This window comes from Cherax quadricarinatus, chromosome 30, assembly GCF_038502225.1.
Source record: "Cherax quadricarinatus isolate ZL_2023a chromosome 30, ASM3850222v1, whole genome shotgun sequence".
Taxonomy (NCBI): Eukaryota; Metazoa; Arthropoda; class Malacostraca; order Decapoda; family Parastacidae; genus Cherax; species Cherax quadricarinatus.
Genome location: NC_091321.1, coordinates 4,627,940 through 4,654,720, shown reverse-complemented (window position 1 = coordinate 4,654,720; position 26,781 = coordinate 4,627,940). Strand labels below are relative to the sequence as shown.

Sequence of the window (26,781 nt, the reverse complement as noted above, 5' to 3'; positions counted from 1 at the left end):
CTTCCAACATCTGTGACACCTCCAACACCTGTGACAACCCCAAACACCTGTGACACCTCCAACACCTATAAGCCCCCTCCCTATATATAACTATATATGTCAGCGAGGAGTAAATGTTTTACCTGTGACTGTTTCTAGAGTTTTTTCTACCCCTGGCGGCCCGGCAAGGAATCAGGCCCTGTTGACTGCCTGGTCGACCAGGTTGCTGTTGTTGACGATCAGTGTCAGAAGCCCAATTAACGGACACTGCGTTAACTTGCGCTAGGACAAATAGCCTGTTAATGGTACCAGAGTCTTAGGTGTTTGTTAATGGTTAATAGGGCAGCCTGGTATACCTTTACTTTTGAAGGTTTTCCAGTTTCCCTACCCTTGCAGCCCGGCCCTGGGCCAGGCTTGTCTGGTCAACTGCATATCGCAGGTATGTCGAGCACTCAGGGATACAGCTGTAGGTGACGCCATGAAAGACGCCCATCAACCAGGGATACAGCTGTAGGTGACGTCATGAAAGACGCCCATCAACCAGGGATACAGCTGTAGGTGACGTGATATCACTTCGTCATAAAAACGGCATCCAGTCACAGAATTTAATTGTATGACGACTTGAACGTGTACTCACCTAGTTGAGGTTGCGGGGGTCGAGTCCGAGCTCCTGGCCCCGCCTCTTCACTGATCGCTACTAGGTCACTCTCTCTGAACCGTGAGCTTTATCATACCTCTGCTTAAAGCTATGTATGGATCCTGCCTCCACTACATCGCTTCCCAAACTATTCCACTTACTGACTACTCTGTGGCTGAAGAAATACTTCCTAACATCCCTGTGATTCATCTGTGTCTTCAACTTCCAACTGTGTCCCCTTGTTACTGTGTCCAATCTCTGGAACATCCTGTCTTTGTCCACCTTGTCAATTCCTCTCAGTATTTTGTATGTCGTTATCATGTCCCCCCTATCTCTCCTGTCCTCCAGTGTCGTCAGGTTGATTTCCCTTAACCTCTCCTCGTAGGACATACCTGTGTGTGTATATGTGTGTTCTCACTGAGTTGTGTTGGGTCTTGGGGCCTTATCATACCTACCCTTCAAGCTGTGTACTGTCTCCACCACTGCCTCACCCGAGTCATTCCACTTTTCAACCATCCCAAAAACGACGCAAGGAGTCAACGGGAACCAGAAAATGAAACTGAGGGGCCAGTGCGACAACAGAAAACGAGAACGAGGTGCCAACGGGAAAAAAGTAGTGAAGGTGCCAGAAGAGGATGTGAGAAAGAGTGTGCAGTAGAGGAGAGCTAACTTCCTGTCTAGTCACTGGTGTTGACACTGTTCTCGTGTCCTTGTGCGAAGGAGGCTGGCGAGAGGAGAGAGAGAGAGAGAGAGAGAGAGAGAGAGAGAGAGAGAGAGAGAGAGAGAGAGAGAGAGAGAGAGAGAGAGAGAGAGAGTAGGGAAAAGTGTAAGGAGATGGGGAGGAGGAGGAAGAAGAGAGGGGAGAGGGAGAAAGGGAAGGTGAGGAGGAGAGAATTATTTTTTTAATTAATTTCAGTAAGTACACAGTTGTTGTTTACCCAACACTGGAAAACTTACAACAGGTACAGGAGGCTTCTTAGAAAGGACTGGAGTGTTTTCTTACACAGGATCTTGTCTTCTCGCAGTCCTGGAGGTTTTCTACACAGGATTACCTGGAATATATCTGGAGAGGATTTCGGGGGTGAACGCCCCCGCGGCTCAGTCTGAGACCAGGCCTCGTGGTGGATCAGGGTCTGATCAACCAGGCTGTTACTGCTGGCCGCACGTAAACCGACATACGAACCACAGCCCGGCTGATCAGGTACTGACTTTAGGTGTCTGTCCAGTGCCTTCTTGAAGACAGACAGGGGGTTGGAGTGTTATATTACACAGGATATAACATTCTTGCAGGACTGGAGTTGTTTGTTATTTAGGATATGACATTCCAGCTGATCTAGAAATTTTCCCTAGATGCGACCCGCAACAGTCGGCTAACACACACACACACACACACACCTGACGACATTGGAAGACAGGAGAGATAGGGGGGATATGTTAACGACGTATAAAATACTGAGAGGTATAGACAAGGTGGACAGAGACAGGATGTTCCAGAGATGGGACACAGCAACAAGGGGTCACAGTTGGAAGTTGAAGTCTCAGATGAACCACAGGGATGTAAAGTACTTCTTCAGTCACAGAGTGGTCAGGAAGTGGAGTAGTCTGGGTAGTGATGTAGTGGAGGCAGGATGCATAACATAGCTTTAAGAAGAGGTATGATAAACCTCATGGAGCGGGAAGAGTGACTGAGTAGCGGCCAGTTGAACAGGCGGAGCTACGAGCTGTGAATCGACCCCCGCAACCACAACTAGGTGAGTACACACACACACCTGTCTTTATCGCTTAGTCGGCACGGGAGGTGTATGGAACAGGGTGTAGAAGCAGGGGAAGGGGTGTATGAGAATGAAGGAGGCGGGTTGATGGAGAATAACACTTGTTTAGAATGCGGGGGGGGGGGGGGTCCTTTTTCCCTGCACTCCTCAGAGGATCCTCTAGCTGGCATACATCCCCTCCCCCAGCCTGAACTAGCTAGCTGCCTTGTATGGTCACCTGACAGCTGTTGGGATAGAATGATCATCTGTGTGAGTAAACGCCACCATGTGTAGCAGTGCAGGTCAGCCTCTGCTTACTGCCCTCCTCCCACTACACCATTACCATCCTGGGGATGGGAATGGCATCCATTCTGTATTTTTAGCTTGCTCATCCCCCATAATGAAGGGACAATGAATTCTTGTATTAATTCCCCTTCCCCTCTAAGTGAACAGGTAGGGTCGGATCAACGTCACAGGAGTGCATGCTGTGGGGAAAATTGTCCTCTTATAAGAGAAGAAACCCAACCCCCCCTTTTCCTTTCCCGGGAGTGAAGAATGCTGAGTAATAGTGTTATCTTCCAGGACAGAGAGGGTTAAGAGATGTCACGCGCTTTCTCGCCAAACGAAGTGCAAGGGTTCGCCGGCTGCCCCTTATTAATAATTATTATGAGAAATTAGAATTTCGAACTGAACTCCCTAGAGTGGATAGTGTGTCTCAATATAAGGTGAATGAGCCCTTTATAAATGAAATTCTGATAGTTATTTTTCGAGCAATTACTAATCTGCGAAGACACTGTACTAGCGCCTGCCCGAAAAAGGGAGTGTAAATGTGAATATTGCAAAGTTGCAGTTAACAAAACGCCCAATAACTATTTTTTAAATTTATTATACAAGCACAATATCAAAAACATAAATGGAACTTGTATCCAAACATTTTGTAAGTATTAGAAAAATATAAAAATGAATCAAATAGCAACATGGACACATTGCAAAGGTATAAAACTTTCAAGTTCCATATTCCTGAGTTTCCTGAGAAAGAGCAATCATTCTATATTACTAATTGCTAGAAGGAAAGTCTATGAGGCAATTTTTATCCTTCTTTATGCATCGATTTACTTTGCACATGGAACAGTAAAATGAGGATGTGACATAACTTTTCTCTTTGCTGCAACACTTGCAACTAAGTAGCTTGCCTAGCATTGGCCAGTGACCTAGCATTTTATCAAACCTCACACTGTCATCAGGCCTTTCTGCACATTGGTACTGCATAACTGATGACAATTGTAAGGTTGGCAAATCATTACTGTCACCACTGGAAGTACTTGGTAAAGCTCTCGTAGTTGTTCTTATGCAGACATATTTTGACTTGGTGTTGGAGGGCTCACTATAAAACAATTTCTCATTGATCTGGAAGGACAATAACAACGTTCTGTATACATCCAGACCACTACAGAATTCATATATGCAATAGAATTTTTTTTATAAATATTTATTTACTGAAATTGGAGCATGGGCCTAAACGGGCAGTACCGAGTGTACTCACGCCCTTTTTTTTGCACTTTGTTCAACTGCCTGGTACATTCATATTATGCTTCACACGGACTTTATGTATATGTATCAAAATATGCCTAAACTATTCATATATGCACTAGACACAACAATCAGTATTAACTGACATTGTAGAGGGTAAAATCCAAGAGTATATGAGTGTCACTAGATGGAAAAATCCCACTCTCGGCGACGCCAAGTGACGAGTGTTTACATTTTGGCCTCTCAACCAATGGGAAGCCAGCAAATGCCATCACCACTTAGCTGAAGCGACTCAGGGAAGGTTTGTGATTGGTCAGAAGTAAAGAACAGGAATCTATACGAGTGGTGGGAGTAGGATGACATGTGCAAAGAAACACGTGTTCAGGCGCTAGTTTACTAGCGCCTGCCCTTCAACTATACAAGTAACTCAATAAGTAACTGTAAATGGAGATAAATGTTATTAAATACTGACATGTCGGTCCCTTACAAGTCCATCTCAAATACCACCACCTACCCAACATTCTCCACCTGCTCTCCACCTTATAATATCTCATGTACTATTCACCTAGGCAGATCTGTTTGTGACTTGTTAATAAAGGATTGCATTATGCTACATTTGTTTATTTTTGCATGTAACTCAGCCTGGAGTCGACTTCAGGCTGAGGGACTGATTACCTCAAACTCCTTCTGATCTTCACCATTCTTCTTTGTATATGACTGATGAAGCCACTGCTTGGCGAAACGTTTCCTCAATAAAGATTCCCAAGTGCTGCACATGTGTCTAATTTATCATAAAGAGTTAAGGCCGGGCCGAGTTAGTCTTAGGGCATTAATGATGACTGTCAGGATATAGGTATTATGTAATTCAGGGACGTAAGCTGTCCATTGTAACAGCTGGCAGTGACTGGCGCTCGTAGCCCGGGGTCTACAGCCGACACGTCAACTTCAAAACTGGCTTGGGGTTTCAGTTGGCTATTTACTGGAACTTGACTGGATATACGTGGCTCGCTGAACACAACAGACATCACCGGTTCACTAAGTGACCTGGTGAACACAGTAGCTCAGAAAGAACAAAGTAACTAGTGTAGAGATGGTAGCTTTATAACCTAACTGGGTAAACAGTTCTCTAGTTGTGTAGTACAATAAGCCAGCGGGTCACACAATACTCATAATAATTTATATCTTTTGATGGATTTCCTGAGTTTTCCTACTCCCGCAGCCCGGCCCTGGACCAGGCTTGTGTGGTGCAGGCTCCAGTGTCTGGTGCTGGCCTGGTCAACCAGGCTCCAGTGTCTGGTGCTGGCCTGGTCAACCAGACTGTTAATAATTTTTACAGCCGACGGTAATTTCTCGATGGGTGACAGTGGTTGAGGGACGATGCACCGCGTCCTTGAGTTCACACGCTGGTAAAGTCTTGGCTGGACATGTGTTACGTACATCAGAGGGTGTATCTGTTACCTGGGTCGGATAGAGGGTTGTAACCACAGGTGGAATTACATGACAAGTGGACCTGTCTAGTGATTTTCAGTTAGGTACAATATAAGAGCATAAGAAAGTAGGAACACTGCAGCAGGTATATTGGCCCATGCTAGGCAGGTCTTTCTTAAATCCAAACCCACTAACAAAAATATTTGCTTAACCTATTTTCAATGCTACCCAAGGAATAAACTTTGATTACTCCCACCAGTGGTTGGTGTGCCACCACCACCAGTGGTTGGTGTGTCACCACCACCAGTGGTTGGTGTGCCACCACCACCAGTGGTTGGTGTGTCACCACTACCAGTGGTTGGTATGTCACCACCACCAGTGGTTGGTGTGTCACCACCACCAGTGGTTGGTGTGCCACCACCACCAGTGGTTGGTGTGTCACCACTACCAGTGGTTGGTGTGTCACCACTACCAGTGGTTGGTGTGCCGCCACCACCACCAGTGGTTGGTGTGCCACCACCACCAGTGGTTGGTGTGTCACCACCACCAGTGATTGGTGTGTCACCACCACCAGTGGTTGGTGTGCCACCGCCACCAGTGGTTGGTGTGTCACCACTACCAGTGGTTGGTATGTCACCACCACCAGTGGTTGGTGTGTCACCACCACCAGTGGTTGGTGTGTCACCACCACCAGTGGTTGGTGTGTCACCACTACCAGTGGTTGGTGTGTCACCACTACCAGTGGTTGGTGTGCCGCCACCACCACCAGTGGTTGGTGTGCCACCACCACCAGTGGTTGGTGTGTCACCACCACCAGTGATTGGTGTGTCACCACCACCAGTGGTTGGTGTGCCACCACCACCAGTGGTTGGTGTGTCACCACCACCAGTGGTTGGTGTGTCACCACTACCAGTGGTTGGTGTGTCACCACTACCAGTGGTTGGTGTGTCACCACTACCAGTGGTTGGTGTGTCACCACCACCAGTGGTTGGTGTGTCACCACTACCAGTGGTTGGTGTGTCACCACCACCAGTGGATGTGTCACCCCCGACATATTGCCAACACCACCGCTGCTGAACTAGTCGTCTCGTGTCAGGTGATGTTCCCTGACCATGCAGTAACAACAACAACCACCAGCTGACTGGCAGGAACATACGATGACCTGATAGTCAGCTGACTCCTTGGATGGAGGGGAAGGGGTCTCTCTCTCTCTCTCACACACACACACACACACACACACACACACACACACACACACACACACACACACACACACACACACACACACACACACACACACAGGAGAAATGACTAAATCAACACAGAAAATCCTTTAGTTTTATTATGTTTAACACGACTTGTTTTCATCTCAGTCCCTCTCCGTGTTTGCTTGGCTCTGTTTTTTTCTCTTCGTCCTCCCCCGTGTTTGCTTTTCCTGTCACTCTCCTTGTTTTTTTTCTTCTCTCCTTAGTTTTCACGTCACTGTTTGCCTTCAATATCAGCCACGTACATAATGAGTTTGCTTGTTTTACTGACGTGTTTGTGTGTTTTTGTTTGTGTTGAGTGTTTTACCACGTGACTGGCTTTTGGACTTTGCTTGTTGTTGGTGGTGAGGTATGTGGTTGTGGGGGTGAGGTATGTGGTTGTGGGTGTGAGGTAGGTGGGGCGTAGGGTGAGGTTGGTGGGGGTGGGGGTGTGGTAGATGGTTGTGGGGGTGAGGTGGTGGGGTTGGGGGTGGGGTGGGGCTAAGGCAGGTGGGGGTGAGGTAGGTGGTTGTGGGGGTGAGGTAGGTGGTTGTTGGGGGGAGGTAGGTGGTTGTTGAGGTGAGGTTGATGGCAATTGGGGTGAGGCTGGTGGTGGGGGGCTGGGGCAGGGGTGAGTGTGAGGGTGTTTGTGAGGAATAGGTCTACCTGGAGAGCATTCTGGGGATCAACGCCACCGCGGCCCGGTCCACGACCACGCCTCCCGGTGGATCAGGGCCTGATCAACGAGGCTGTTACTGCTGGCCGCACGCAATCCAGCGTACGAACCACAGCCCGACTGATCCGGCACCGTCTTTAGGTATCTCTCCAGCTCCCTCTTGAAGACAACCAGGGGTCTTCCCGTAATGCCCCTTATTGCTGGTGGGAGGCTTTTGAACAGTCTTGGGCCAAGGACACTTACTGCGTTTTCTCTTAGGGTACCAGTGACGCCCCTACTTTTCACTGGGGGTATGTTGCATCGCCTGCCAAGTCTGCTTTCGTATGGAGTGATTGCTGCGTGCATGTTGGGGACCAGTCCCTCCAGAATCTTCCCGGTGTAGATTATGATATCTCTCTCTCGCCTGCGCTCTAGTGAGTACAAGTCAAGTGCTTCCAGGCGCTCCCAGTAGTTAAGGTGTTTGATGGAACTTATACGTGCAGTAAAGGTTCTCTGTACATTCTTTAGTTCTGCAATTTCACCTGCCTTGAATGGGGATGTTAATAGCAATATTCCAGCCTAGAGAGAGAACAAGTGATTTAAAAAGGATCATCATTGGCATATCATCTCTTGTCCTTAATGTTCTCATTATCCATCCTATCAGTTTCCTAGCAGATGTGATAGTGGCATTGTTGTGATCCTTGAAGGTGAGGTCTTCGGACATTACCACTCTCAGGTCCTTCACATTACTTTTCCGCGTTATTATTTCCTCCAGTTTTCCATAACGGAGTAGTTGGAATTTGTCTTCACTGAACATCATATTGTTCTCTGTCGACCATTGGAAAACTTGGTTTATATCTTCTAGGTGATGTCAGAAATATCTCGGCGATGGCAGGAATATATCAGTGATGTCAGGATATATAACTCAGTGATGTCAGAAATATTTCAGTGATGTCATGAATATGGTGTGAATGATGACAGGTGACTGGTGTGAGTGAGGACAGTACACACCGCTGGACAGTACACACTGCTGGGCAATACACACTGCTGGGCTGTACACACTGCTGGGCAGTACACACCGCTGGACAGTACACACCGCTGGACAGTACGCATCGCTGGACAGTGCACACTGCTGGGCAGTACACGCCGCTGGACAGTACACACCGCTGGACAGTACACACTGCTGGACAGTACACTGCTGGGCAGTACATACTGCTTGACAGTACACACTGCTGGGCAATACACACCGCTGGACAGTACGCACCGCTGGACAGTGCACACTGCTGGGCAGTACACGCCGCTGGGCAATACACACCGCCGGACAGTACACCGAGCTAGAAAGTGCACAAAGCTGGAAAGTACACATCTGTGGACGGTACACACCTCTGGATAGTACACACCTGTGGACAGTAGATACCTCTGGACAGTATACACCTCTAGACAGTACATACCGCCTGCCACTGCCCAGCTCTGCACGTAGCATTATTTATGTGTCTGTATAATTTGTTCCCGTGTGTCAGTCCGGAATTATCCCCCTCCCCCTCCTCTCCCCTCCCCTCTCCCCCCCCCTCCTCCTCCCTTCAGATATAGACACTCCAATTACTCAACGCTAAATTATGAATGGCAGTGAACAAACTGTTTCACTGTATAGCCATTATTTGTGTGTGTGTGCGTGTGTGTGTGTTTCCCAGGGTGATAGCGTTTGACGGTGTGCTGGCCTGATTGTGCTCGCGGGGTGTCGAGGCACATAGCCTCAGCCCCCGAGCTTTTTAATTACCGGCAGTACTTTATCGTCTCTCTTGACTGAACCCTGGTGTTGGTGGCATCAGATTAATAATGATGTAAAAAAAAAATTGTTACCAATATTTAAACAGTTCTAGCAGGTTTTAGAAAGAATAACAAGGCACAATACCGTGGCTGGAACATCTCACAAACATCTCTGGCTCACAAACATCTCTCACTCACGAACATCTCTCATTCACAAACACCTCACTCACAAACATCTCTCACACAAACATCTCTCACTCACAAACATCTCTCACTCACAAACATCTCACAAACACCTCACTCACAAACATCTCAGTCACAAACACCTCTCACTCACAAACATCTCTCACAAACATCTCTCTCTCTCACACACATCTGTCACAACCACCTCATAAACATCTCTCTCACAAACGCCTCACTCACAAACATCTCTCACTCATAAACATCTCACAAACACCTCTCACTCACAAACATCTCTCGCTCATAAACACCTTACTCACAAATATCTCTCACTCATAAACATCTCGCAAACACCTCTGACAAACATCTCTCTCACAAACATCTCTCACTCATAAACATCTCACAAACACCTCTCACTCATAAACATCTCACAAACACCTCTCACTCACAAACATCTCTCGCTCATAAACACCTTACTCACAAACATCTCTCACTCATAAACATCTCGCAAACACCTCTGACAAACATCTCTCTCACAAACACCTCACAAACATCTCTCGCTCATAAACACCTCACTCACAAATATCTCTCTCATAAACATCTCGCAAACACCTCACTCACAAACATCTCTCACTCGCAAACATCTCCCACTCACAAACACCTCTCACTCACAAATATCTCTCACAGACATCTCTCACTCACAAACACCTCTCACTCACAAACATCTCTCACAGACATCTCTCACTCACAAATACCTCTCACAAACACTTCGTAAGCGAGCCAGAGAACACTCATGCCAATAAAGCAACAAACAAGGAGCTCTAGTCAGCAGGTCAGTGAATCTCTAAGGCGGCAGGTCAGCAGGTCAGTGAGTCAGGAGTCGCCCTACTCTACCTCGGTCTGCCTTTGCTATCTTTATCCCTCCTGATGACCATATAAACAAAGTAAGCTTTATTAATGGGGGAACCTTGCTTTATAATGGGGAGCACCTTGGTAGACTCTCCAATCTTCAAATGGTTAGTTAGTTAAAGATTAGCCGATATTCTCCCGGCCCGGGCCTTGTCCAAGTGGTGGCCCGGCTTCAAATGGTGGTCAGCTAAAGATGTATGATTAACGAGTAAACACTCTTTAAACGATGGAAGATCAGCGCCTGTTTAACGAAGAATGATCACTAGGTAATGAGCATTAACGGTGAACACTGGTGGTAACACTCGTTACATTCGGTATGACCCGATTAGTCTAGGTCTTCGTTAATCTTTATTTACGACTGTGACCAAACGAATAAACAAAGATGCATTAAAAAAAGTTGCAGTCGTTAGTCTTCATTAATCCACGAGAAAAAAAAATTGAACATACATAAGTTAATTTTCTTAGCATATTTATTTTTACCCACTCATTAACCATCGCCACTCGTTCATCTTCACCACTCGGTAATTGTTCAATGAAATTCTTCAACTAAGAATCTACTCGTTGACAGTATTTTTAAGGTCACTGTCACTTTTCTCTGTTTACTTCACAGTTTCCCCACACAGAAAGCGGAATAGTTCTTGAAGATAGTGTACCTAATCGTCGTCTGTTCCCAGGTCGACTCCCCCTCGCGGCCAGGTCCCAGACCAGGCCTCCCGGTGGATGGCCTGATCCATGAGCCTGACCCATGGCAGGGCTCCGAGAGTAAGACTCTCGAAACTCATCAAAGGAGTATAACCAGGCTGTTGGTGCTAACCGCACGACGTTCGACGTATGCATCACAGCTCGGCTAATCAGGAGCTGGTGTAAGGCACTGGTCTAGTCCTTCCCAGAAGAAAGCCACGGGTTACCATTAACGTGGGCTCATTTTCAACATTTTTACAGCTACCGATCATTTTGTCAGAGAGAGCAAAAAAGGCACAATACCGTGACTGGAACAATATACAAATAACCCGCACATAGGAAAAAGAAACTTACGACGACGTTTCGGTCCGTATACAAAATACATGTATACAGTGATACACCTCTGCACAAAGTTACTACTAATTATCAAGAGCCAGATCAACTAGGCTGTGATGGATGTGTGGGTCAGCGGCCTACCAGCAGTAGCAGCAGCCTGGTTGACCAGGCAAACATCAGACAAATCTGGTCCACGACCGGGTTCCGGGAATAGAAAAACTCTCGAAACTCATCGAAGGTATATCATCAGTCTTTTGCACTTCCGTCAGCAGTGTACCAGGAAGGGAAAATATGTTGTACTGTAAGGTTGAACACAACTGAGGGATGAACTTAGGACATAGTGTTAAAATCTTTCACTGTCTTGAGAGACAATGTCAACACTTGGGCTCCCTCACTGTAGGTGAGTGTCGCCTCATCACACCAGGTGATGATCCTAACACACTCAGCCACGGCATCACTAACTACTCATTACTTCTTCACTTCTCTGCTTTATCTCTTCTCCACCCTCCTTCCTCATTCTCCTAACTATAACATCGTAATCGCCTTGCCTGTGATCCCCCTTCATCCAGCCAGCAATTCCTGTTTAAAAAGAGGTCATGACCTTTCCCAGAGAGTAGGGAGCTGTGTTTACTTCCTCTTATCATTTTGAAGCCTGGCCGGGCTGGGAGGCAGCAGAATACTCGAAAAGTGGCACAAGTATGTCACAGGCATGTGTCTGGTCTTCCATGATAAGGGCACGCGTTGGTCGGGAAAATTAAAAACCAAAACAAGAGATATATATGTGCTATACTTGAGTTATACGTGACATATACCACAGATCCTGGGAGGCTGGCTGGATACAGAGGCGCAGTGCCAACAGTTAAGCAATATCACAGCCACAGAGTAAACGTAATGGATCAACGTTTCACTCTTGACAGCGCTGTTATCGCAATAAATAACATGCTGGAATATTTTAAGTAAAGTTTGCTCATGTATCCCGTCACCCACCACACACTGGTTAATAGCTAATATGTTAAATAAGGGGAATTTCTACGGACATACCTGTAGCTTTCCAGTAGTAGATTTTGGGGTCACTACCCCTGCGGCCTGGGCCCAGACCAGGTCTCCTGATTAATGGACTGGCCACACGCAGTCCAACAAACACCACAGCTCGGTTGATAAGCATTCGATATTTTTGTTATAAAAAAAAAAAACACGTTTAATACATGTTATATTGGTCGACTGTTGTGGATCGCATTCTCAGAAGATGGTAAGATATCTTAGATAAGGCTGGGTTTTGAAATAAGTTAAAGGAGGATAACACTAGCCCGTTAAAAAAACTGTGCATAAAAAATGTTCCAGCAGTTTACAATAGCAGTATTTACGTATAAACTTTTACATGGCGTAACGATATGTTATACGTTGTCAGTTTCGTTGCAATTGGTATTTTGACGTGAATGTGGGTGGTGGTGGAGTTGATGATAGTAGTGGTGAGAAGAGTGATAAAGGTAATGATAGTGTTGGCGAGGGCTGACAGTGGTGGGGGTGATAATGGTAGGTGGAGGAGACTGATGAGAGGTGAGGGGTGTGATGATTAGCACCTAAGCAAGAGGTGGGGTCACACGCAATGTAAATACAAGAGCAGATAACTCTGGGCTTGACCCCATGACTAGTGAGCACCCACGCTCAAACTGAGGTCCGTGGGTTGATCCCCGGTACGGGTGGAAACATTCGGGCGTCTTTCCTGTCCCTGTTCACCTAGCAGTAAATAGGTACCTGGGTGTTAGCCGACTGGTGTGGATCGCATCTTGGGGACAAAATTAGGCTAATTTGTCCGAAATGCTCTGCATAACAGGAGGCCTGGTCACAGACCGGGCCGCGGGGGCGTTGACCCCCGGAACTCTCTCCAGGTAAATAACAAGGGGCTTTCTAAATATTATGTCATTGGTGTCAGCTATGGTCTGTATATGTTGTACATGTACTTGCAGAGATAAAGATTATTATTATTATTATTCCACATGCTGTGGAAATCATAACGTCCGTTGTCATCACCAACAACCTGATGATTAGCGGAGGGAGAGTGGAGCCTCCAGCACTAAGTGACCTCCACCAGCACCAGCAAACATGAAACGATTTCGATGTGATATTTCATATAAATGGATTGTTAAGCCAGCGGAAAACTTGGGTCAGTATTAACATTTATTGTGAAAGTGAACCACGACCACCACCATGTGAGAGTGAACCACGACCACCACCATGTGAGAGTGAACCACAACCACCACCCTGTGACAGTGAACAACGACCACCACCCTGTGAGAGTGAACCACGGCCACCACCCTGTGAGAGTGAACCACGGCCACCACCCTGCGAGAGTGAACCACGACCACCACCCTGTGACAGCGAACTACGACCACCACCCTGTGAGGTTAACCACGACCACCACCCTGTGAGTGAACCACGACCATCACCCTGTGAGAGTGAACCACGACCACCACCCTGTGAGAGTGAACCACGACCACCACCCTGTGAGTGTACCACGACCACCACCCTGTGAGTGTACCACGACCACCACCCTGTGAGTGTACCACGACCACCACCCTGTGAGTGAACCATGACCACCACCCTGTGACAGTGAACCACGACCACCACCCTGTGACAGTGAACCACGACCACCACCCTGTGACAGTGTACCACGACCACCACCCTGTAGACAGCCTGCACTGTCTGCACAGACAGTCCATGCTGTCTGCCAGCTTAGTTCATATTTCGCGCCACTCAAGTGTTGCCCTCTGTAGCCAGGCCTCTCGGTGGGCACACCAGCCTGTCTGCCCTTGCCACGCTCTCACTCTGGCGTCACTCTTCACTCAGTCAAGAAGTGTCCTCTCTCGTGGGATGGCCCTCCCAGGCCATGGGCACAAACACACAAGCCTGTGTACCCACCACGACCTTTCAATAAAGTAAGAAGCCTCCAAAGACGTGTCATTTACACCCCGCTTTCAGCTCTACCAAACAATTTCGTTATAAATGGTGGCAGCGGTGGTCACAGCAGTTGTTTGCCCGGAGAGAGGAAGGAGAGGTATGAAGTCATCTTCACTTCATCACCCTACACAAGAAGCATCCCTCTCTCAACGAGTTATCCTGATGTCGTGTCTGCACGTTTGAGCATCCAGACACAGGTACAAGCAGGATCCAACCGAAATTTGCCGAAATTTTCCGAGAATTGTAAGTGACCCCACGCTACAGTGTCCCACGCTGTTTCTCAAGTCACGTGTTCAGCGTCATTTGTATGTTGCTGCTGTTGTTCAGCTCAGCACAGCTGTTTCAGCAAGCCAGAGGTGAGTTTTGTGGTAATTTCTGCATCCAGTGTGAGCTTCTCCACATGTTTGTGGGTGGGGGAGGAGGAGAGGATGTGGCTGTTCCTCTCCTTGCCCATGCTCGCCCTACTCATGCTCACCCGTCTACCATACACTCACCACTGCCCACTCCCTCTGCTGTGTTTTCTGCTGTTTTCCGTGTGAATTCATTGCCAGAGCTGTGTATCCGAGTGCCCGAGGCCACTCGAAGCTACGTGGATCAGCATGCCACGTAGATCATGACACCACGTGGATCACGACGCCACGTTGGGTGTGGGCGATGTCACGTAGATCTACCAGCCACGTGAGTTACCAGATGTCCCAGGCCACATGCTGTGGTCTGCTGCCCGCATCACATTGACGTCACCGACGATGCTGCCCGACTTCATGACATCACGATGTCTGCTGACGTCACCTCACGATGTCTGCCTGACGTCACCTCGAGATGTCTGCTGACGTCACCTCGCGACATGCCTGACATCACATTATGTCACCATCGAGTGTTCAGTAATTATTTTAGTATTGTCGAGAAGACTGAGAGAAAATATATGTCGTGTGTTAATTAATTCCTCTCAGTCAGTGTTCTCACATTTTAGTATAAGTCTTAGTGTCAGTTTTGTGCACAGAAAAGCATCATTTGCTAGTTTAAGCCATGTTGTATCGCATGTACCGCGGGTGTGTTTAAAGTTTCCATGTGTCCAGGGAGGTCTGAGCCAGACCTGAGTAGCACCACTGTGTTAAGTCACCCGTGTGACCAGTGCATATGACAGCTGATGTCAAGACAGCCCCGAGTGACCGAGCCCTCTTGTACAGAAAGCTTTTATGCTCGTCGCTCGTGATGTTCTGCAGAATCGTACCTGCTACGATTCCCATCGAGATTTGTTTCACTTCACCTCCAGACCACCAGAGTGAAGTTATATGTAGAGAAACAAGTCTGGGGACGCTTAGACTAACCTCTGCTATAACTCCAACTGCCGAGAGAATGATACTCGCCAAGCCGCAGTTAGCCACTGTCGGCAGGCGCTGTGTCAGCCTCGTGTCACAAGCTTCAGTGAGCAGCCTGCACAAAGAAGATGTCACTTTGACTGCTAGCTCTCTCACTGCAGTCTGGTGTATGATGTTATGACTCCCAGATGTTTTGCCCAGTCGTCTCTGCCACGACTCGCTCCACAACTCGCTCCATGCTCGCCGGCAGTGACAGCCCAGCGACAGTACCAGTCGAGAAGTGTCCTCCTGAGTCGCTTGCCAGAAGTCCTGCCCAGTTGCCAAGTTTTGTCGACGCCTCACTCGAGGGCACCAGCATGTCGTGCCCCAGGTTGAGAGAAACCTGCAGTGACTCCGACGATGTCTGCTTCACCGTTCCAGAGGAGACCGTAACCTGTTACGTCACAGCTCAGCCGCAGCAATGTCTCCTGTGTTGCAGTATCTGTCCAGATGCAGGAACGCATGCAGTGATGCCCTTCGACTCTCACTGCCTATGACCACAATGTTTAGCACACACCACATGTTCTTTTCTTCCCTCCCTGTAGGAAGTTTTTTTTCCATGTCCATATGTATATATATGTTTTTATTTTGTGTTCTGTACCCTGTGCCTACGAGAGAGAGACCGAGTTTCTTTTACCACCAGTATTGTCGCGTCGGGACGACGCGTGGTAGGTGGCCGAGAATATGTAGACAGCCTGTACTGTCTGCACAGACAGCCCATGCTGTCTGCCAGCTTAGTTCATATTTCGCGCCACTCAAATGTTGCTCTCTGAAGCCAGGCCTCTCGGTGGGCACGGCAGCCTGTCTGCCCTTGCCACTGTGAGAGTGAACCACGACCACCACCATGTGAGAGTGTACCACGACCACCATCATGTGAGAGTGTACCACGACCACCACTCTGTGAGAGTGTACCACGACCCCCACCCTGTGAGAGTGAACCACGACCACCATGTGAGAGTGTACCACGACCACCACCCTGTGAGAGTTTACTACGACCACCACCCTCTGAGTGTACCACGACCACCACCCTGTGAGAGTGAACCACGACCACCACCCTGTGAGAGTGAACCACGACCACCACAATGCGCACAGGACCCGGGAAAGAGAAGCATGCACGTAAATGTTCATACAGGCCACAATAGACAGAAAGAAAGGTATGAAACTGAGGGAGTGGGGAAGGAACCTGATAAATAGGAGGGAGGGGGGAAGGAAGGGCAGGGGTTATGAGAGAGAGAGAGAGAGAGAGAGAGAGAGAGAGAAGAGAGAGGAGAGAAGAGAGAGGAGAGAAGAGAGAGGAGAGAAGAGAGAGAGAGGAGAGGAGAGGAGAGGAGAGTAGAGGAGAGGAGAGAGAGAGAGAGAGAGAGAGAGAGAGAGAGAGAGAGAGAGAGAGAGAGAGAGGAGGAGGAGGAGGAGGAGGAGGAGGAGATGGTGGTGGAGGTACAAAACAATTCTCACCATATAAAAGTAGGGACCACAGACATTACAGGGACCACGTACACGTTTCACGGACCACTGAAACTGGGGAACAACGTACGTCGCAACAAACAGTTACCAGTCACAATTTACAGTGTTGGCGATAATTCTCTCGACACGTTTATGTATGACCGGTCGATGGGGAAATATTATTTTTTCCATCATGGGAAAAAAAACAGTCAGCTTTAAACAAATATATTGGGTAGGCGAGACTGATGCCGTATTAATTGAACGACCGCCAAACCTGATATTTTTAATTACTTTGCATGTATATATGTATATATATATATATATATATATATATATATATATATATATATATATATATATATATATATATATATATATATATATGTATATATATATATATATATATATATATATATATATTAATGTTTGAAATTAAAATATGCCTTTTGAGCGTCATTGGAGTGTTACATGCAATGGAAATAAAATATTAATGATTTTTTTCTTTTTACATTGGGGTATCAAACTGATGGGGAAATATTTGAATGCTTTCACTGTTAATATTATTTTGTGATGTTAGTTCTCTGATGCTTGGAATCATTTTGCATTTTAACTGCCGTGGCCGACTTCGCGAGTTGTAGACTAACATTCCAGTCTGTAGCTCGGTTGGTAAACCTGTTAACTCTGCTGGTAATACTTGCCTGATACTTTTTACATGGCAGATACTGGAGGACCAGAAAGAATAAAAGTCACAGTTCCTCGGCTGGAATAATTCCTCGGAGCAATTCAGAAATATGTGCGAGTTATTTATAAACTTGAAGGCCAAGTCTCAAATCTCAACAGTATCATAAGAATGGATTGATGTGAGATATATTCCCAAATCTACGAACCATCATGAGAAATGATTGGTGTGAGTTTAAGGTAGGTGTAAAATAAACCTCGGTGAAAAGTAGGTGGGACCACGGGGGCACTAAGAAAACACTGCGTCATCATCCGTGGTCGTCCAAGAGTATTCAACTTGCTACCAGCAGATATCAGAAATATTCCTGGAACAAGTATGGAAATTTCGAGAGGAAACTGGATCAATACCTCTGTGAGGTCTCAGATTCAACAAGTTGGGATATGTGGCAAATTTCATTTAATGGCTTGTAGACTCGTCTGAAGTGTTTAACTGGCGTTCTCGTAGCTATGCGGGCCGCAGGCAACAAGAGCCTGGCTAATCAGTCAGTCAAAATTTGTCATTACGGCTGAGGTTTGAGAATATAAAAACTCCCGAAGCGTGTCACAGGTAGACAGGAATCAGCTTAGTGTCCCTTTTATTACATATCATTTATAATTGTTTGAACAGATGTGCTTTGAACATAAAACTAATTTTTATGTATTGTCTTTTTTTTCAGACTGAAATTGCTAAGCGATTAAACGCGATACTCGCCCAAATTATGCCTTTCTTGTCCCAAGAGGTGAGTATCTTTAAATGCTGTTATGTTGGTCAGTCGAGGAGGAGGGGGAGGGGGAGGAGGAGGAGGAGGAGGAGGAGGGGGAGGAGGAGGAGGAGGAGGAGGAGGGGGAGGAGGCGGCGGTGGAGGAGGAGGAGGAGGGGGAGGAGGAGGAGGTAGAAGACTGAAGAGTGCATGACACTCACTTGGTCACCTTACATGAAAGTCTGCCAGAGCTAGTTCTGTTTAGTTATTTTAGGTTTTAAAGTCTCTATCTTTCAGCTGCATACATCAAGTCTCTCTCCTGTTCTTTCATCCTTAAAAGAGGAATTATAGTAAATTCTTACTGTATATAGAGAGGCATACCTCTTGATTATATATATATATATATATATAATATATATATATATATAAGTTTGGAGTGAGATTAACAAGTTAAGAAAGCCTAGAGAACAAATGGATTTGTCAGTTAAAAATAGGAGAGGAGAGTTATTAAATGGAGAGTTAGAGGTATTGGGAAGATGGAAGGAATATTTTGAGGAATTGTTAAATGTTGATGAAGATAGGGAAGCTGTGATTTCGTATAGGGCAAGGAGGAATAACATCTGGAGTGAGGAAGAGCCAGTTGTGAGTGTGGGGAAGTTCGTGAGGCAGTAGGTAAAATGAAAGGGTAAGGCAGCCGGGATTGATGGGATAAAGATAGAAATGTTAAAAGCAGGTGGGATATAGTTTTGGAGTGGTTGGTGCAATTATTTAATAAATGTATGGAAGAGGTAAGGTACCTAGGGATTGGCAGAGAGCATGCATAGTTCCTTGTATAAAGGCAAAGGGGATAAAAGAGAGTGCAAAATTATAGGGGATAAGTCTGTTGAGTGTACCTGGTAAAGTGTATGGTAGAGTTATAATTGAAAGAATTAAGAGTAAGACGGAGAATAGGATAGCAGATGAACAAGGAGGCTTTTGGAAAGGTAGGGGTGTGGACCAGGTGTTTACAGTGAAACATATAAGTGAACAGTATTTAGATAAGGCTAAAGAGGTCTTTGTGGCATTTATGGATTTGGAAAAGGCGTATGACAGGGTGGATAGGGGCAATGTGGCAGATGTTGCAAGTGTATGGTGTAGGAGTGGTTACTGAAAGCAGTGAAGAGTTTTTACGAGGATAGTGAGGCTCAAGTTAGAGTATGTAGGAAAGAGGGAAATTTTTTCCCAGTAAAAGTAGGCCTTTGATAAGGATGTGTGATGTCACCGTGGTTGTTTAATATATTTATAGATGGGGTTGTAAGAGAAGTAAATGCGAGGGTCTTGGCAAGAGGCGTGGAGTTAAAAGATAAAGAATCACACACAAAGTGGGAGTTGTCACAGCTGCTCTTTGCTGATGACACTGTGCTCTTGGGAGTTTCTGAAGAGAAGTTGCAGAGATTGGTGGATGAATTTGGTAGGGTGTGCAAAAGAAGAAAATTAAAGGTGAATACAGGAAAGAGTAAGGTTATGAGGATAACAAAAAGATTAGGTGATGAAAGATTGAATATCAGATTGGAGGGAGAGAGTATGGAGGAGGTGAACGTATTCAGATATTTGGGAGTGGACGTGTCAGCGGATGGGTCTATGAAAGATGAGGTGAATCATAGAATTGATGAGGGAAAAAGAGTGAGTGGTGCACTTAGGAGTCTGTGGAGACAAAGAACTTTGTCCTTGGAGGCAAAGAGGGGAATGTATGAGAGTATAGTTTTACCAACGCTCTTATATGGGTGTGAAGCGTGGGTGATGAATGTTGCAGCGAGGAGAAGGCTGGAGGCAGTGGAGATGTCTTGTCTGAGGGCAATGTGTGGTGTGAATATAATGCAGAGAATTCGTAGTTTGGAAGTTAGGAGGAGGTGCGGGATTACCAAAACTGTTGTCCAGAGGGCTGAGGAAGGGTTGTTGAGGTGGTTCGGACATGTAGAGAGAATGGAGCGAAACAGAATGACTTCAAGAGTGTATCAGTCTGTAGTGGAAGGAAGGCGGGGTAGGGGTCGGCCTAGGAAGGGTTGGAGGGAGGGGGTAAAGGAGGTTTTGTGTGCGAGGGGCTTGGACTTCCAGCAGGCATGCGTGAGCGTGTTTGATAGGAGTGAATGGAGACAAATGGTTTTTAATACTTGACGTGCTGTTGGAGTGTGAGCAAAGTAACATTTATGAAGGGATTCAGGGAAACCGGCAGGCCGGACTTGAGTCCTGGAGATGGGAAGTACAGTGCATGCACTCTGAAGGAGGGGTGTTAATGTTGCAGTTTAAAAACTGTAGTGTAAAGCACCCTTCTGGCAAGACAGTGATGGAGTGAATGATGGTGAAAGTTTTTCTTTTTCGGGCCACCCTGCCTTGGTGGGAATCGGCCGGTGTGATAATAAAAACAAACAAACATAATTATATATATATATATATATATATATATATATATATATATATATATATATATATATATATATATATATATTGAAGTGCCGAATAGATAAAACTGGTAAGTTAGCAAGAAAGTCCTTTCTCTTATACGTTTAAAGATATATTTTTTTCATTTATGTTAATGTAAAAAATAGTAATTTTGTACCAAAAGAACCTTAGAAAATTTACCTAATCTTATTATAACAAGCTCAATTTAATTTAGCCTAATCCAACTAAATATATTTTAGATAAGTTTACAATAATTTAATAATGAACAAACAATGAAATATATATTTTTTTCGTTAGGTTCAGAATGATTTTTGGGAAATTATTGCATACACAAATTTTCGTTTACCTTATTCGGCAAGAAGAACATTGATATTTAAGCCAAAATAGCAAGTTTTACCTATTCGGCACGACATACATACCTACACACACAGTGTATGTACCATGAAAGATGTGTATCTCTTACTGTATGTATCAAGTTGAACCTGTAACCTGATACGGAAAGTGTAAGTGAAAATCACCTCTTCCTTCTTTCCCTGATCCTCTGCTCAGGATATCATTCCCACATAAAGGTCAGTATGTGTGGTCCAGTAGTGTTAAGTAGACCATCATTGTGTGGTCCAGTAGTGTGAGGTAGACCATCATTGTGTGGTCCAGTAGTGTTAAGTAGACCATCATTGTGTGGTCCAGTAGTGTGAGGTAGACCATCATTGTGTGGTCCAGTAGTGTGAGGTAGACCATCATTGTGTGGTCCAGTAGTGTGAGGTAGACCATCATTGTGTGGTCCAGTAGTGTTAAGTAGACCATCATTGTGTGGTCCAGTGGTGTTAAGTATTCTGTGTGTCATTGCTCAGGTCATTCTACTTCTTAGTTACTCACATGTTAAAGAAATGTCTGCTGGCTTCCCTGCAGCTCATTTGGGTGCGTTGTGTGTTTTTATTATTAGATTGATGAACCTTGTTAGGTTTGTAGGAATTATGTCATAGTTCCTGGCCCGACCTTTTCTGATTCTTGTGTGTGTGCGTGTGTGTGTGTGTGTGTGTGTGTGTGTGTGTGTGTGTGTGTGTGTGTGTGTGTGTGTGTGTGTGTGTGTGTGTGTTCCTTTTCAATCCTGAATTGTGTCTTGTTCTCTTTTTTTGACTAAGGAATCTTCTTCATACATTTCCTCGTATATTTTTATGATTTTGTATGTAATCATGTCTCCTCTATTTCCCCTGCTGTCAGCCAGTGAGAACATTTCACCCTGCTGTCAGTCAGTGAGAACATTTCACCCTGCTGTCAGCCAGTGAGAACATTTCACCCTTTCTTCCTAACTCATATTTGCTTACATGTGAGCCATGTTGTATCATGTTTTGGCACTCTCTTCTTTTATCTTATCTACCTTTCTTTCCTTTTAGGTGCAGACAACACTCTACAGCTGCTTATTGCAATTTTGGCCTAACGTACGTTGTGAACAGAGTTTTTAGCATCTGCCTATCCAATCTATATATGTAAAGGTTATGTCGATCCAATATATATAGAATCGGATCATCCGATATCAGTCTTTTTTTCTTTTGTCTGAAAATTATTCCTAGATCCCGCTTTCAGTCTGATTATTTCACTATCTTATCACGAAATTGGTTTCGTCATGTGGCCTGTCATCTCTTTCTCCTGTTTCCACTACATGGCGCTTCTCAATTAATTTCCATCATCCATCTGTCAATCCGTTTTCCCAGTTCAACCGAGCCATCTTTTAGGAAATTTGCATTATTATTATTATTATTATTATAATATTCATGGACATCGCTATCGCACTCAGCTCACATACTGTGGTGAGGGGGGGAGGTCGATCCGCGGTACGTGTTTCCTTAAGACACCTGCTGTCCAGTGTTCACCCATCACTAAAATGGGTACCTGGGTGTTAGTCGACAGGTGTGGGTCGCATCCTGGGACAAAATTGACCTAATTTGCCCGAAATGTTCTGCAAAACAAGGGGTTTTCTATATAGTAGTATGTCATTGATGTCAGCGAGGCCTGTACACGTTATACATGTATATGTATATTATTATTATTATTATTATTATAAGAACATCTTCAAGAGTGAACGCCTGGGAAAATGGGAGACAATGTTCCATTCATTATCACTAAAAGATTTAGCCTAAGATTATCATAAAAGATTTAACCTAAGATATAGTTAAACAGTATGACTTATTACCAATCAGAAGACATTCTACAATCATTCCACAGAAAACAGTTTGATTAGTTAAACTGGCACACTTTTCAACTTGTGTTGATGTGTTTTCCTCACAGGAAACAATCTCATTTTGTCAAGTTGTCTAAGTTATCATGTGCTAATTTTATTAATCAATTTTTTTGTGTGTGTGAAATAATTGGAAAAAGACTCTTCTGAAAAGAAATAAATCCCTTATTTGGTTATCTTAGGTTAAATAAACTTAATTAAGATCTGTGTGCCCTCAAAACCACTGTTACTTTCTTTAAAGCTGGTCATTTTTTCTTAGAGAAAGGCTTGGGCTAATTTCAGCATGTGTAGCTCACAGTTTGCATTGTTGTAAGTCGAAAAATTATCAGTCGATAATTTTTAAGTGTCGCATCTATGATTTAACTTCAATCCTTCGATTCTGATGACTTGATAATATAACTTGAACCTTAAATTGGTTGTGCATGTTAAGATTTTGGTCTCTTTGAAAGGTTTGAATTAGATTTGGTCTGGGTATGTCGGAATTGAGCATTTTTAATGAAAAAATTAATATTAGATTCCGTATAATGATTCGTGAATGCCTCTTCTGATTCCCTTCCAATCTTCAGTACTAATATTTTACTGAATTATCAACGTATGTCGCACTCTGCACTATTCCAGTCGCGCTCGTTGAGGTACAGGGGGCTGGAGTTATGGAATACGGGGATACTTTCATGGGATCGCGCAGCGTCCGAAATACGTCTAGTTTAACTTACAGCTATGTGAAGCGCTAAAACCGCGTGGGCCATTCTAATGACACTTGATCGTTCTAATTTCAGTTGATTGTTTTAATGGTTCTTTTGTGTTTGAATGACTACTTAATGTATTCTTATTGTACCAAAGTTGTTTAGGATTTCCCTGAGACTAAGGTAGGAATTATTTGAGCCAGGAGAGTAGCAAAGAGTATGTGTGTGTGTGTGTGTGTGTGTGTGTGTGTGTGTGTGTGTGTGTGTGTGTGTGTGTGTAGATACACACACACACAGAGGTCAGATGTTTATCGACAAGTCCCCTTGACACCTGGTAACTCACACACCAGAAATCCTGTCTATAAATTGTAGTCTCATTATTATTATCCAAACTAAATAATACTTCAATAAATGCTTGATGATCCTATCTCACCCCACCATCATAACCAATGGCACTTACCCGTTCCCCATCACCATAACCACCATCATCATCGTCATCACCTCCAAGTATCATGTTTCCCCATCACCATAACCACCATCATCATCGTCATCACCTCCAAGTATCATGTTTCCCCATCACCATAACCACCATCATCATCGTCATCACCTCCAAGTATCATGTTTCACCATAACCACCATCATCATCGTCATCACCTCCAAGTATCATGTTTCCCCATCACCATAACCACCATCATCATCGTCATCACCTCCAAGTATCATGTTTCCCCATCACCATAACCACCATCATCATCGTCATCACCTCCAAGTATCATGTTTCACCATCACCATAACCACCATCATCATCGTCATCACCTCCAAGTATCATGTTTCCCCATCACCATAACCACCATCATCATCGTCATCACCTCCAAGTATCATGTTTCCCCATCACCATAACCACCATCATCATCGTCATCACCTCCAAGTATCACGTTTCCCCATCACCATAACCACCATCATCATCGTCATCACCTCCAAGTATCACGTTTCCCCATCACCATAACCACCATCATCATCGTCATCACCTCCAAGTATCACGTTTCCCCATCACCATAACCACCATCATCATCGTCATCACCTCCAAGTATCACGTTTCCCCATCACCATAACCACCATCATCATCGTCATCACCTCCAAGTATCACGTTTCCCCATCACCATAACCACCATCATCATCGTCATCACCTCCAAGTATCACGTTTCCCCATCACCATAACCACCATCATCATCGTCATCACCTCCAAGTATCACGTTTCCCCATCACCATAACCACCATCATCATCGTCATCACCTCCAAGTATCACGTTTCCCCATCACCATAACCACCATCATCATCGTCATCACCTCCAAGTATCATGTTTCCCCATCACCATAACCACCATCATCATCGTCATCACCTCCAAGTATCACGTTTCCCCATCACCATAACCACCATCATCATCGTCATCACCTCCAAGTATCACGTTTCCCCATCACCATAACCACCATCATCATCGTCATCACCTCCAAGTATCATGTTTCCCCATCACCATAACCACCATCATCATCGTCATCACCTCCAAGTATCATGTTTCCCCATCACCATAACCACCATCATCATCGTCATCACCTCCAAGTATCATGTTTCCCCATCACCATAACCACCATCATCATCGTCATCACCTCCAAGTATCACGTTTCCCCATCACCATAACCACCATCATCATCGTCATCACCTCCAAGTATCACGTTTCCCCATCACCATAACCACCATCATCATCGTCATCACCTCCAAGTATCATGTTTCCCCATCACCATAACCACTATCATCATTGTCATCACCTCCAAGTATCATGTTTCCCCATCACCATAACCACCATCATCATCGTCATCACCTCCAAGTATCACGTTTCCCCATCACCATAACCACCATCATCATCGTCATCACCTCCAAGTATCATGTTTCCCCATCACCATACCCACCATCATCATCGTCATCACCTCCAAGTATCACGTTTCCCCATCACCATAACCACCATCATCACCTCCAAGTATCATGTTTCCCCATCACCATAACCACCATCATCATCGTCATCACCTCCAAGTATCATGTTTCCCCATCACCATAACCACCATCATCATCGTCATCACCTCCAAGTATCACGTTTCCCCATCACCATAACCACCATCATCATCGTCATCACCTCCAAGTATCATGTGTCAGGTATAACGTAGCAATTTTATTTTTTCACTGAGTTCTTACCTCCTCAAGGAAGAAAATCAAAGTATCCAGTGTAATTACCTTATATTTGGTACTTGGTAGTCAGTACACAAGAAGTTGCACTCCAGCGACTGTTTTAACAAAAGCAGGTGAATTCCAAAATTCTTATTCCGTATAGTAATACTTTACTAAGCCGGTAATATAAATACACTTATAACAAGTTTTTCACTCACTGAGATTCATTACATTACCTTATACCTTATTAAGCCCTTTACTTAACCACCTTAATATACATAATTTAACCAATTCTCATCAACGTAAATACAGGAGAATTGAGATTAACTGTGAGATAAATGGAAGACTGAGATAAATAATATAAACTATGCACATTCTCCGGCTCACAATACATAAAAATTACGATGTTGATTATATGGTCTTATTTTTTTTCTGGGGTTGATTTATATGGAGAGAAGTGTATATTATTATAATCCAAACCAAGCGCTAAACCCACAAAGGTCATACAGCGCTGCCGGTGAGAAATATACAATGTGATGAGAAACATTCGTGATGGTGAGTCCCTGGAGTCACTGTGTCTCATCTTTTGACTGCCTCACGCAGGATGGAGATGAGGTGTATAATAAAGGTTTAAATTAAACACTGATGACTTCTACTATACTGTAGCCTGTGAGGTATATCTTGAAACATTCCTTCAAGCATATCTTGAGATATACCTTGAAACATACCTCCCTTCCCTGGATGTTATCTCTTTAAATGTTTGCAAAACCTGACAGAAACTCCACTGAATTACGATATGCAGGTGGGGACCGAGGTATGCCGCAAAGTATCCCTCTCATCCCTCAATGAGAGGCATACGTTGAGATATGCCTCACAAGCCACTGTATCTCCTCTATTCCAACACCTGAAAGGACACACAAACGTTACATTTTACA

General features: G+C 44.9%; 1 protein-coding gene across 5 annotated transcripts in view; it reads left to right on the top strand.

Annotated features, from left to right (window-relative positions):
- LOC128692607 (transducin-like enhancer protein 4) overlaps positions 1 to 26,781 on the top strand; it is a 222,011-nt gene that overhangs the window by 57,621 nt on the left and 137,609 nt on the right. For 4 of the 5 annotated variants that reach the window (XM_070089847.1, XM_070089846.1, XM_070089853.1 and 1 more), the window contains one exon: positions 18,251 to 18,313. In XM_070089847.1, coding sequence (XP_069945948.1) covers positions 18,251 to 18,313 — 63 coding nt within the window. Of the gene's footprint in view, positions 1 to 18,247; positions 18,314 to 26,781 lie in introns of those variants that run through there. The other variant, XM_070089852.1, reaches the window with a different exon arrangement.